This window comes from Lissotriton vulgaris, chromosome 5, assembly GCF_964263255.1.
Source record: "Lissotriton vulgaris chromosome 5, aLisVul1.2, whole genome shotgun sequence".
NCBI classification, from domain to species: domain Eukaryota; kingdom Metazoa; phylum Chordata; class Amphibia; order Caudata; family Salamandridae; genus Lissotriton; species Lissotriton vulgaris.
In genome coordinates, this window is record NC_141693.1 from 1,957,092,744 (window position 1) to 1,957,107,462 (window position 14,719).

Consider the following 14,719-nt stretch of genomic DNA (forward strand, 5'->3'; position numbering starts at 1 on the left):
CAAGGAGAGAATCAGATTCAAAAGCCTCTGCTACGCCCATCGAATAGCTCACAACAAAGGCCCCATCTATCTCAGAAGCCTCCTGACCATCCATCGCCCAACCAGAGACTTAAGATCATCAGGAATGATGCAATTCAAACTTCCCCGTATTACGAGAGCTAAAATGGGAGGTAAATCCTTCCGTTTTCTGGCTACTAAATATTGGAACGCCCTTCCACTCCAACTTCGGATGGAACCTTCCGAAACACTATTCAGGGCAAAACTGAAAACTATCTTATTCCCTAAATAAACTCCGTTCGCACTCCCCTTAAGTATCAACTCCTCTAGTTTGATTTGTAAGCAGTTAGCGCGGGGACACACAGTTCTGTGCAGCCAGGCGCTTTACAAATGTTTTTATTATTATTATTATGATGCACTGGGCCAGGGACAGACTAATTTGCATATAGCCAGGTTCTGAGCTGGGATGGTGCAGTGAGCTAAATAACGGTGATGGATCAAGCCCTGATCTTTGGACTGGGTAAGAGTGGTCTGCTTAATTCAGACACTCTGTTCATCACCACCCCCTTTTCTGGTATAACAAAGGTCATCTCTCTCTGGCTATGTGTCGTCAGGCACAGTGAGTCCTGTTGTCTGGTATAACAGAGGTCATATCTCTGGGTATGTATCGTCAGGCACAGTGAGTCCTGTTGTCTGGTATAGCAAAGGTCATCTCTCTGGGTATGTGTCGTCAGGCACAGTGAGTCCTGTTGTCTAGTATAACAGAGGTCATCTCTCTGGGTATGTGTCAGCAGGCACAGTGAGTCCTGTTGTCCGGTATAACAGAGGTCATCTCTCTGGGTATGTGTTAGCAGGTGCAGTGAGTCCTGCCATCTGGGGTAACAGATGTAATCTCTCTGGGCATGTGTTTGCAGGCGCAGTGAGTCCTGTCATCTTGCGTAACAGATGTTGTCTCTCTGTGTATGTGTCAGCTGGTGCAGTGAGCACTTTCGTCTGGTGTAACAGAGGTCATCTTTCTGGGCATGTGTTAGCAGGCACAGTGAGTCCTGTCATCTGGTATAACAGAGGTCATCTTTCTGGGTATGTGTCAGCATGTGCAGTCAGTACTGTTGTGTAGTGTTACAGAGGTCATACTATCCCGGGTTCTAAGTTACTATTTGCATTGAGTGACGTCTGGTGCTGTAGAAGAGGATCACACATAATGCTTAATAGATGCAGTGTCTGATGACACTTGTGGTACATTGCATGTACCACAGCACACACAAGCAACAGGAGAGGAGCAAAGGATGCCACTGTGATCGCAGCTGTTGAGTAGTTCCCGAAGAGTTCTATCTGCTGTAACACAGCACTCTACTTACCTTAGTAAGGGCCTTATCCTTGAGGCTCGAGAGCAAACGCTGTGGCAGCATGTTCTCATACACCCCCAAATTCCAGTTCGATTTTAGATCTGTCAAGAAGTAACATAGAATAGGAGACACATCACTTTAATGAGACGATATTCTCTCCTGGCTTTGTTGTGATACATATACGTCTAGTGGTTACGTTGAGTCTTACTCTAAGAGATGAGTTTAGATGTGATAAAGTTGCAAAGTTAATTTATGATCTAGTGCCTAAGCCAAGGTGTCATCTTTTAGCCGAGTCAACACGTGGTCTAGTCGATAAATTACAATGAAGACTTGTAGCTACCACACTATGGGGCCCATAAGTATGTCGGGCGGGTCACCACCGCCCGCATGGTGGTGGCGATCTGCCCGACATATTTGCCCCCCCGCATGCCAATTCCCCCCGCCATATTACTATGGCGGAGGGGACCCCGGCGGACGGAAAGACCGTCCGCCGGTTGTCCGCCTGGTCAATTAGTCGTCCGGGCGGAGACACTATTAATATGGTGGCGGTGGCTGGTAGACACCGCCATCCATATTAAGATGCATGCAGGGTTTTGTCTTTCCGTGGCGGCGTTACCGCCATGGAAAGGCAGGCGGTTCTTAACATTGGGGGCCCGTAGCGGGCCCCCAGTGATTCTGGGGGGTGGGGGGAGCACATGGGGGGTACCTATGGTACCCTCCTGCATTTGACAGTACAAAGTGGCTAGCGGTGCCTGTCTCGTTTTACATTCAAATGCACAACTAGCATATTTGGCATTGCGGCGGGCGTTGCTTTCACCACCGCCCGCCGCAATGTTAGAAATGCGGGATGCACATGCCAGTGTGGCGGGCGCAACCTAATGGGATGTGCATGACCGCCACGTGCATTGCGGGTGGTCCCATTTCCCGGGGGTATCCGCCCGCCATGCTAATGACCCCCTATGTCTCTAACGTGTACGTAAGGATGTTAGTTAGTGGCTAGGTAAAGATGTAACTTAGTGCCTGATTTAAAATCTCGGCGCATGGGTTACTCTATTATGTATTTCTGGACTGTAATAAAACAACATTTTGAAAATGCTGAAGGGTGTAAAAAGGTAATTTTCTCGGTAGATCTCTTTGTAATGCTGGGTGACGACACCAGTGACGAATTGTGTCAAAACAACATGTCAATGTCATTTAGTTTGGAAATAAGAATTATCCATCATTCCCTTAACAGAAATGTTGCAGAAATTCTGCACAAAACAATAACTATGTGCAGGACTATAAGGCCTTGGTATATAGGGACTGGGTATTCCTACCACCTTAGTGCCCATGAGCCCAGGACCGACTAGCTATAGTGTCTCACGTGCTCTCCTACTCACTCAAAGAGAAACAAGTGATTAGACACCCCAGAACACAACACTCCCAGATCTCTCAGGAATCGCTGTACCAAGAAACACCCTTTCACTCGCACTCTTGTACTTGTCCACAGTAAGATCTGACAGAAACACGAAACAGTTTGAAATATTTGAAATATTTATTCTTACTAACGTGCCCTAACATGCAGTATACGTGCCACAACAAGCAAGAAAATAAATGCATGTACAAATACATTCAGCATAGCAGCTAGTCCATAAATCATGATGGGAGACAGTCTAGCCTAACCTCCCTCCCCTTGCTAAGAAGCAGTATTATTATATATTAAAATATCTCTGGGTTTAGTGAGCAGACTCGATACCTTAGCCTATAGATGGTAGATCTACATCATAGGTGCTGTCTTGCTCTTCTCCCTGGAGAGGTCCCTCTCCAAATTTGTCTCACCTATTAATTAATTATTAATTCAGTTGCAGTGTCAGTGATCATGGACTATCAGTAGCAGGGACAGTGATCATGGACTATCTGTAGCAGGGTCAGTGATCATGGACTATCAGTAGCAGTGTCAGTGATCATGGACTATAAGTAACAGTGTCCGTGATCATGGACTATCAGTAGCAGTGCCAGTGATCATGAACTATCAGTAGAAGTGCCAGTGATCATGGACTATCAGTAGCAGTGCCAGTGATCATGAACTATCAGTAGAAGTGCCAGTGATCATGGACTATCAGTAGCAGTGCCAGTGATCATGAACTATCAGTAGAAGTGCCAGTGATCATGGACTATCAGTAGCAGTGCCAGTGATTATGAACTATCAGTAGAAGTGCCAGTGATCATGGACTATCAGTAGCAGTGCCAGTGATCATAGACTATCAGTAGCAGTGCCAGTGATCATGGACTATTAGTAGCAGTGCCAGTGATCATGGACTATCAGTAGCAGTGCCAGTGATCATAGACTATCAGTTGCAGTGTCAGTGATCATGGACTATCAGTAGCAGTGCCAGTGATCATAGACTATCAGTTGCAGTGTCAGTGATCATGGACTATCAGTAGCAGTGCCAGTGATCATAGACTATCAGTAGCAGTGCCAGTGATCATGGACTATCAGTAGCAGTGCCAGTGATCATAGACTATCAGTAGCAGGGTCAGTGATCATGGACTATCAGTAGCAGTGTCCGTGATCATGGACTATCAGTAGCAGGGTCAGTGATCATCGACTATCAGTAGCAGGGTCAGTGATCATGGACTATCAGTAGCAGTGCCAGTGATCATGAACTATCAGTAGCAGTGCCAGTGATCATGAACTATCAGTAGCAGGGTCAGTGATCATGGACTATCAGTAGCAGTGTCCGTGATCATGGACTATCAGTAGCAGGGTCAGTGATCATCGACTATCAGTAGCAGGGTCAGTGATCATGGACTATCAGTAGCAGTGCCAGTGATCATGAACTATCAGTAGCAGTGCCAGTGATCATGAACTATCAGTAGCAGTGCCAGTGATCATGAACTATCAGTAGCAGTGCCAGTGATCATGGACTATCAGTAGCAGTGCCAGTGATCATGGACTATCAGTAGCAGTGCCAGTGATCGTGGACTATCTGTAGCAGTGCCAGTGATCATGAACTATCAGTAGAAGTGCCAGTGATCATGGACTATCAGTAGCAGTGCCAGTGATCATGGACTATCTGTAGCAGTGCCAGTGATCATAGACTATCAGTAGCAGTGCCAGTGAACATTAACTATCAGTAGCAGTGCCAGTGAAAATTAACTATCAGTAGCAGCGTCCACGATCATGAACTATTAGTAGCAGTGTCAGTGATAATGGACTATCAGTAGCAGGGCCAGTGATCATGGACTATCAGTAGCAGTGCCAGTAAGCATGCCCAATCTGATAATGTGCCAGTAAACATGTCCAAACGTATAGTGCCAGGAATCATGTCCCATCAGTAAGGGGACTGGAGTATGATTTATTCCTAAATATTATTGAAAATTATCATATATCTGTTGTATAGAGGCTGTTTCATACAACTGCTCTTTGCCAGTTTTGCTCTGACGAGGTGCATGGGGTTGGGAGAGGGTCAGACATGGTCATTACCCGGCACAGGTTTCTGGCTGCTTCCATGGCTGGGGAAGTCCAACGAAGATGTATCCCCACTCGGCAGAGGAGAAGGGCTCGGAGGATGACCTACAGGAGTAGTAGAACCCAAACTCAACAGCTGCTCCTTCGAGCCGTCTGCTCCTGGAAGAAGCAGAGAAGAAACACCATGAAAAAGATTCCAGCAGGAATGGATGATTACAGCTCTTCAACCAATCAATCAATCAGTAGATTTGTAAAGTGCTTCTTGTTAAACATGATGGTGTCAAGGCGCTGGTATCCACAGCTCTTAGATAGAGCAGGAATCAGATTCTGAGATTTTGAGGATGTCTTCGGGGGTGAGAAGTAGAGGAACAGCACTGACTGTATTATTGAGATGCACAGATGTCTACAGGCTGCTACTTTCAACATCAGAATTGAGGGCATTGGAATGTTGGGCGCTACAACAAAGACAATGGAGTGGCTTCAGGTCCATAACGGCTGGTAGAGGCCTTTGTCTCCAACCCTCCCATGTTTGTCTGTTTCTTCCTTTTCAATTTAGAGCAGTCTATCATCATGGGTGGAATGTTCTAATAGCCTTATACCCCTTCTGTCTCAGGCTATACCAGTTGTTAAAGGCCGTCTCCCTGGTTGATAAAAGCCTGTGGGTAGGTCTTTTATCAGCCAGTACTGCCCGCAGCAGTGGGTTAAATGCCTACATGCTTACTCGTGACTGGTGTATCATTCTCACCCGTTTAATATATATTGTCAACTTTGTGCCCCAATTGAAGGTGTCTTTAAGAAGGTTCAACTATTTTTCCTCTTAGTAAAGTGGCCAGCTTGAAGACACCTCTGTTGCACCTAAATTAAAAATAATGGGGCATATTATCAAGGGATTTATCTCCGCTTTTTTGGCTTTAAAAGCCAAGAAAGCGGAGATAAGATTATCTCCCTATCAGCAACAGGGTGCTAACACGCAAATTCGCATGTTAGCACCCTTTTTCTCTACGCTTCTCCTTGCATCTCTAATGAGATGCAAAGGGAGCGTTCCAGAGAAAAATAATAGGAGAAATGTTGTTAAGCGACATTTCTCCTATTATCAAGTATTTCGCTAACCCTGTTAGTGATAAAAAAGCAGCGCTAACCGCGGTTAGCACTGCTTTTTTTACACCTGGTATTTTCCTGACTTAGCCATGATATCCTATGGAAGGTGGATATCATGGCTAAATTTGTGAGCCCCTATCATCAAGCTAACTCCAAACTTCGAGAGATTATCGTTGGTTTTCCAGCGATAATCTCCCAATTGGCAGTTAGAGCGAGGATTTTTATCACTACTGAGATAAACCTTGCTAATAGCAAGTTATCTCTGCGATAATTTCCGGCGATGCTTAGCGTTAAAAAATTCATTGCTAAGCATCGTTAGCGGTAAATAGCGCTAAACGTTGGTAATATGCCCCAATAATTCCAACCCAGGTTCTCTCCTTCGTGGGGAGAACCTAGGTGGGAACCTCCTAAGAGACCTCCGGTGTCTCCTGTATGTATCACGGTGGCATGGACGTCTCCTCAATGCCCGCACCTTTATCCAAACCTCAATACAGCCATGAGCTACGGGCCAAATATTCCACAAAAAAAACAATTAATGCAGAATCCATTCTAGTTCACATGTGGAGTGCAGTTTAAAAAACACTAAAGCCACTCCATGGGTAAACTAGATAAAAAGATGCTTTTGGGCGCCCAGTTACCCCTGGGGGGTGACAGTGTTGTGCTTTACAAATGCTGTTTGATTGATTATTAAAAGGGAGACTTTTGCACCAAAACACAGAAAATTGCTTCTGTCCTGTCTGCCAATATCTCCTTGGATTGCAAAGCGAGCCGGGGAGGCATGAGCACAGAGTTGTCCCTGGCCGCCCATGGTTATTCCAACTAGTTGCCGGACAGAATGTTCTATCCACAGACACTGTTGCTGATTTGGAGGGAGCAGACTATAGGAATTACTGAGGGGGGCTGCTGCTCTGTAATTCTCTTTGCCATTAACCAATCAGAACAGGTATCCGGGGTTAGACTATTGTGAGTGGTTGCTGGGTAGTTAGTCTGAAGGGCGTTGTCCTGAGACTGCCACCAATCACTGACAGGACAGCAATCTTCCATTATTTGTGGCCCAATCCAAGACACCGCAGTGATTGTGTAAAAAGAAAAATATGCTTCCCATTAGAGGTAATTATACATAGGGAAATTAGATTTTCGTGGCTTTCCCTTTGATCCTAGCTTGCCTGGGGACGAGCCATCCTCTGAGGATCCGACACCGAGGGCTCAATCAATAGCAGCATTTTCCTGAGTTAACACTAAATACCAAAAATGTATCCAGTGCTCACGTAAAACTAACACAATACCTACGCATAACTAAATGGCTGAGATATAACTGTGGGTCACTAAATACTAACACTGCACCTAGTACTCACTTAACACTAAACTGCACCTATATTACTGAACACCAACACAATACCTAGGCTAAGTAAATGAATAAACTAACCCTGGGCTAAGTACTTCGCTACGCCCACGGAGTGGGCGTAGTGTTACCTACTTCGCCCTTTGCAAAGTAGGCGTAGCAGGCAACACTACGCCCACTCCGTGGGTGTAGCGAAGTTGCCCGCCACCCACCTCCCTCCCGCCCTCCCTAAATACTTAAATTACATTTAAAAATTAATTAATAACCACTTACCTTGTCCGCTGCGTCCCCGGGGCTCCCTCTTGTAATCGCGCGCCTTCTCGGATACTAATGCGCATGCGCGGCCGCCCGTGCATGCGCATTTCTTGCGAGGAATGCGCATGCACGGGCGACCGCACATGCGCATTAGTAACCAAGAGGGTGGCGCGATTACGAGAGGGAGCCCCAGGGGACGCAGCGTACAAGGTAAGTGGTTTTTAATTCATTTTTAAAGGTAATTTAAGTATTTAGGGAGGGCAGGAGGGAGGCGGGTGCTGCGTAGTTGGGCTACGCGAACCGCGTAGGCGGGCGTAGTTTCTCGCCCACTTCACGTAGCTTCGCATAGCCCCACTACGCCTACTACGCCCAGGGTTAGAATAAACTATAAATACAGATCAATAAATACGAGCACAGTACCTAGTACTGACTTGACACTAAACTACACCTCTGCATCACTAAACACCAACACAGTACCTAGGCATTACTAAATGACTAAGCTAAAACTGAGGATCCATAAATACTTACAGTATACCTAGTACTCACTTGAAACTAAACTACACCTCGGCATCACTAAACACCAACACACCAACACAATACCTTTGCATCACTAACTGACTAAGCTAAAACTGAGGATCAATAAATACTTACCTGTACCTAGTACTTATGTACACTAAACTGTACATCGGCATCACTAAGCACCATCACAATACCTCGGCATAACTAAATGACTAAGCTAAAACTGAGGATCAATAAATACGAACACTGTACCTAGTACTCACTTACTATACTACACCCCAGCATCACTAAACACCAACAAAATACCTAGGCATAACTAAATGACTGAGCTATCACTAGGGATCGAGAAATACAAACAATTTGCCTAGTACTCACTTAACACTAAACCACACCTCGGCATCACTAAACACTAACACAGTACCTAGGAATGACTAAAAGACTAAGCTATAACTATAGATCAATAAATACTAACTGTGTACCTATTACTCACTTAACACTATACTACACCTCAGCATCAGTAAACACCAACACAATACCTAGGCATACCTAAACGACTAAGCTATAACTGTAGATCAATAAATACTAACACTGTACCTAGTACTCACTTAACACTAAATCAAACCTCAGCATCACTAAACATCAATACAATACCTAGGCATAACTAAATGACTAAGCTAACACTAGGGATCCAGAAATACAAACACTGTGCCTAGTACTCACTTAACACCAAACCACACCTCGGCATCACTAAACACCAACACAGTACCTAGGCATGACTAAAAGACTAAGCTATAACTATAGATCAATAAATACTAACTGTGTACCTAGTACTCACTTAACACTATACTACACCTCAGCATCACTAAACACCAACACAATACCTAGGCATAGCTAAATGACTAACCTAAAACTGAGGATCAATAAAAACTAACACTGTACCTAGTACTGACTTAACACTAAACTACACCTCGGCATCACTAAACACCAACACAGTACCTAGGCATGACTAAAAGACTAAGCTTTAACTACAGATCAATAAATACTAACACTGTACCAAGTACTGACTTAACATTAAACTACACCTCGGCATCACTAAACACCAACACTAACTATAACTAGGGATCAAGAAATACAAACACTGTGCCTAGTACTTACTTAACACTAAACCACACCTCGGCATCACTAAACACCAACACCTCGGCATCACTAAACACCAACGCAGTACCTAGGCATGACTAAAAGACTAAGCTATAACTATAGATCAATAAATTCTAACACTGTACCTAGTACTGACTTAACACTAAACTACACCTCGGCATCCCTATATGCAAACGGATGTATGATAGTACAACGCGATCATTTTGATCGCGGTACTTTACATCGCGGATTTTACAACGCAAGTCGTTACAACGACTTGCGTTGGAGGGCGCGGATTGAGGATTATTATAATTTTCTATTCTAACACCAGGCCACGTAACAGTAGGGAAGGTGTTGGAATAGAAAATTACAATATTCCTTAAACAACAGCGCCATCCAGCGCAAGTCGTAGTAATGACTTGCGTTGTAATGGCAGCGTGGTAAAGGTCGTGCAGTGTAAACACAGCATTGTAAACAACGTTTCCCACGCAAACACAATACCTAGGCATCTCTAAATGACTAAGCTGTAACTAGGGATCAATAAATACTAACACTATACCAAGTAGTCACTTAACACTACACTACACCTATATTACTGAACACCAACACAATACCTAGGCTAACTAAATGACTAAACTATAACTATAGATCAATAAATATGAACACTGTACCTAGTACTGAATTAACACTACACTACACCTCGGCATCCCTATACGCAAACACAGTACCTAGGCATCACTAACTGACTAAGCTAAAACTGAGGATCAATAAATACTTACCTGTACCTAGTACTTCCTGTACACTAAACTGTACCTCGGCATCACTAAACACCAACACAATACCTAGGCATAACTAAATTTGACTAAGCTATAACTAGGGATCAATAAATACCAACAGTGCAGCTGGCATCAGGTAACACTAAAATACACCTCGGCATCACTAAACACCAACACAATACTTAGGTCTAGCTAAATGACTGGGCTACAACCAGGGATCAATTAATACTAACACTACATCCAGTGCACTAACACCAGAGGTGGGAACTCTACTCCGCCAGTGGAGTTTGCAGAGTTTTTCCCACTCCGCGCTTCGTTTGGAGCGCGGAGTTCAGCAAAATCTCCACCAACCACCACAGAGCAAAGTTCACCAGCGCGTGCCGCTCAGCTCACCCGAAAATTGGTCTTTGCCCATGTTGCAAGCACTGTGGCGTGTAAGTTACCGTAACAACAGTATGGCCATGCCCCCTCTTCTGTCCATCTCTGCACACCATAGGCCCTGGAACCCATCCGCTCCAAGCCTCGGTGTGACTCCCAGTCAGTCTCAACAAGAACGTATTCCAGTTGACACTGACATGGTGGGGAGGCTGGATCCTTGCAGCCCGCCTCCTACAGCACATCAGAAGATCCCTCCCGACCATGCCGTGCACATACAGCTACCTTGACTGCTGCTCACCAGTTAGGCTCCCATTGTGGGGCTCCTGGTTTAAAACCAGCATCTTTTGGGGCAGTGTTTTCAGGGACCCAGCGCCTTCCCTATCCTCGGAGCCCGACCCGAGAGTGGCTGCAACACCGAGAGTAGTAGACTGCACGGCAGGACAGGACACCAGAGGCAGCAGGACACAAGCAGCAGCCTCCATCCGCCCCCAGAGGCCTCTGAGCCACTGCCCTCCCCTGAGCCCCCAGCCATAGGCAACGCCGGCAAAGCACAACAAGCTACCCGGACTGCCATGCCACCCCACAGCCCCTGCAGATTTTGGAGGTAAGAGGACACACACAGCATGATTACAGGCACACAGCACCTGTTTCACTTCCCTCTCAACCAAAAAGCCAGGTGGCACTACTTCTTGCCTCTTTCAGCGCGCTCATGTGAAATGAACGGTCCCAGAGGAAGAAGTCAGTGCAGACTTTGAGCCAGTGATTGCAGATGGAGTGGAGCCCAGTGGAGAAGTGTGGCTCAGGGGTTAGAGGCGGCAGACCTGGAAGCTGAGATCGGCCCTGGACCAGGGTTCAATTCCCCGCTTCGGCGGGTCTTGGGCTCAAAAATTCCACGGACTCGATAATTCTCGCTCCGGTGCCTTTTCAACTCACGGGTTCACACTCTGCGACTCTGGGCAATAGCTAGCTTAATCTCCACAATGGCCCCTCGCGGTGGGATGCCTGGCTTTCACCTTGTGGATACCCTGCCGGGGTTATCTCACAGGGGAATACCAGGACGGGTTCCCTAAGCAAGCGCCGGGAAACCCTTTGTGGGTAGCTGTGCGCTATATAAGCTCAAATACATTTACATTTACATTTACATGGAGCCTGCCTGCACAAAAATATCTGTGGACCAGTACCTACTTTCCCTCAACAGACTTTGATCCAGAGCAACAGAGAGAAAAGCATCAAACGGAGTAAAGAAGGAGGAAGAGTGCTAAACAGTGACAAAGGGAGAAAGCAGTGGTGATAAAGAACAGGCAGGGAGTGTCTGGTGGTGGATTAAAAAGGCATGAGGTGGAATCAAGAAAGACAGCCTTGGTATTCAGCACCCTGACTGTTGGTAGCGCCAGCCGTTGCTGCTGAACATAACTTAGCCCTGGCACTTAATCCAGTACTAATTATGCTCTGGAAGAAGGATGCCGCTCGCACATCTCTGGCCAGCCGGTCCCCACCTCTCAACGTGGACAGCAACAGCAACAATACCTGCTGCTCGCCAAAGTAAGACCGAGCCTTCACTAAACACCTACATTATACCTAAGGCTTGCTTAACACTGCACTACCTAGGCATCCCTAAACACCAGCACTATACCTAGGGCTCACATAACAGCATCACTATTACATGCCTTAGATAAACTCAGACACTCTACTGATGGGGCACTACAAACACGCACTCTCCTCTCTGTAACGTTCTAGTGTTGCTGGCTGGAAGAGCGACCCGGATCCTGTCCCACACATTGTATCACTCTCTGGCCAGGCGTGGCCAGAGAGCCATAAATAAAAGGGCCGGGTCGCTCGGGAATTCCGGTCCCGACAAAGTAACTGTGGTTTCCTGTGTATATTACTGCTGGAGAGAATCATTCACTGTATGCCTGCGCGACCCCATCGCTAACTCCCCTCGCACATTACACTGGCGACGAGGCTGGGATTCCCAGAGGTGTGACCCCGCGCCCAGGAGAGAAACGCTCACTGTGAGGGGGAGGACAACGTGGAGTCGGCGAGGCCCCGCCGAGCCCGGCAGAGCCGCCGCGACAACTGGTGAGTCCGGAAAACAGCCATCCGAGACCAGAGTGCGAGGGATTTGAAATTAGCCCCATCTAGAGGCGTCCCTGCCGGTAAGGAAGCGGAGGAAGCGAGGCAGAGGCTGTGTGCACGTGTGGCGGTGCCCCAGGAGCCATCGGGGAAGCGCGGCGATCAAAGAGCCGGCCGCGCATGCGCAGTGCACAGGAGAAGCCCCCACTGGCCAGAACACGCGCTCAAAGCACGAGTAAACACAGCGCAAGATCGCAGCAGCCCTGAGTGAAGGGAAGCCCCCGAGTGAGCCGGGGAGAGAGGCAAAAGGACAATAAAACACACCTAAGGTGCCCCGACAGAGTCCAGACGCAGACCAACAAACAAGCAGCTGCAAGGTCACCAAAAAAACATTGGCAAACATAAATAAGAAACTCTACCCCTAAGAAACAGGCAGGGGTGGATACAAGTAGCCAGGCAGTCCCAACAACATAAGAACACACAGCAGTGACCCCCCTTCCATACCAAATAAGCATTGGCAAATGCAAGTGACCCGCAAAGGTGAAGGCAGAGAAACAGACAGCGGCATGCACAAGAGCCGACAAGAGGCAGCCCAACACACGAGACACAATGCCAAGGCCAGAAAGGCAGTCAGAGTGGGGGAAAAGGGGCCTGAAAAGACCGGAAGACTCCAAAGACACAAGCCAGGAAGTAACTGAAGTATGTCGAACGTGCAAGGGGCTGTGACACAGCAACCAGGAGCACCACCAGTGGTGAGGCATCCAGTACATTCCCAGATCACCGCACTCCCACAGTTTAGTGATCTTGCTGATCCAGCCACCGCGTCCCCAAGGTGGGAAGTATGGGTTGGCCGCCTCAATAATTACTTCAAAGCCACAAGAGAAACAGATGGAGCGGTAAAAAGATCACTGTTGTTACACTTTGCTGGTGATGAGATATATAAGCTATTTGAACATCTCCCAAACACTGGTGCTGCCAACAACTATGATGCTGCCGTCACTGCATTAAATGCTCACTTTGACCCCCAACTCAACCCTCATTATGAACGCTTTAAGCTTAGGCAAGCCAGACAACGAGAAGGAGAATCGATGGACACATACCATGCGCGCCTCAGGGAACTAGCAAGTACCTGCACGGAAGATGACCAAACCAAAGAGGTGACAGCGCAGCTTATCCAAGGGTGTCGCAACAAGACACTGCGGACCCTTATACTGCGGCAACCCAGGATCACCCTAGAAGAAATACTAATCCTTGCACGCTCGCATGAACTTTCAGATGTCCAAGCGACAGCCATGGAGGCCGCACTCACCTCCCACCACGATCAAACGGCCAGTGTCAAGGTAGAGCGGGCTGACGCAGTTCGTGCAGCATCCCCGGGAGGGAGAGGCCGATGGCCAACCAGAGTGCCACAGCGAGCATCATGCGGATGGTGTGGAAGAGAAGAGCATCCACTGAAGAGCTGCCGGCAAGAGGAAAGTCATGCTCAAAGTGTGGAATCCCAAACCACTTTGCAAGTGTATGCCGAGGAAGTGCACGAGGAAGAGGGAATACAGGGAGAAAGCCACCAACTGGGGCTGTAAGAAACCTGACGCCAGCTGATCCTCCAGCATCACGGACGGACAGAATCCCCAATCGCCTGGAAGATTCATCAACGGAGGAAGAAGAGGAAGAATGTTATTTTGTGTCGTTCGCGAGTGACCTCAAGAAGAGGCGGTGGCCGCAACCGAAGTGCAACATCTAATCGATGATTGGCAGAATTGGCCAGACCCCTGCGTTAAAGACTAACATGGAATGACCAAAATTCCGCCAATTCTGTGGGCGGAAAAAACATTCCGCCCACCTCTAATACACACCCTCTCTAGCACTTTATATGCTGTCCCAAGAGGGTCAGTACTGTTCTCTATTAGAACCCTCTTCATCCAAAGCTGCAGAACGGATCCTTTTCACAACATCACAAACATCTCTAAGCACAGTACCTTTTTCACCATCGAGGGGGGTATGTCCTGGCTTCTCCCTGTGAAAAGAAAAAGAAAATACACAATGTTCTCAATAGTGTTCAGAAGCACCAGCTACTGGGCAGAGTGCCCAGCATCCTGTCCGATACTGCGCCTGGCAATAACTGAGCAGTGGGGAAGAGAAACACTGGACATACTCTTGAGATACAAGGACACATTGGAGTTACACTGGTGATGCGCTACTGTTACATTGCAATTGCACTGCAGTCACACTCTTGAGTAATGCACTACCCTGGATTTGCATTGCACATACACTGCACAGACACTGCTCCCTACTGTCCAGCAATGGTGTTACAGCGCACAAACCCCGCAGACACACTCTTTCACAGTGC

The 14,719-nt window shown here is 47.1% G+C and overlaps 1 protein-coding gene across 1 annotated transcript in view; it reads right to left on the bottom strand.

Annotated features, from left to right (window-relative positions):
* LOC147717865 (uncharacterized) overlaps positions 1 to 14,719 on the bottom strand; it is a 77,788-nt gene that overhangs the window by 20,678 nt on the left and 42,391 nt on the right. Inside the window, exons 5-7 of the mRNA XM_086920575.1 lie at positions 14,349 to 14,386; positions 4,810 to 4,953; positions 1,356 to 1,444 (exon numbers count right to left, since the gene is read on the bottom strand). Of these exons, the coding sequence (XP_086776701.1) occupies positions 1,356 to 1,444; positions 4,810 to 4,953; positions 14,349 to 14,386 (271 nt within the window). The remainder of the gene's footprint in view (positions 1 to 1,355; positions 1,445 to 4,809; positions 4,954 to 14,348; positions 14,387 to 14,719) is intronic.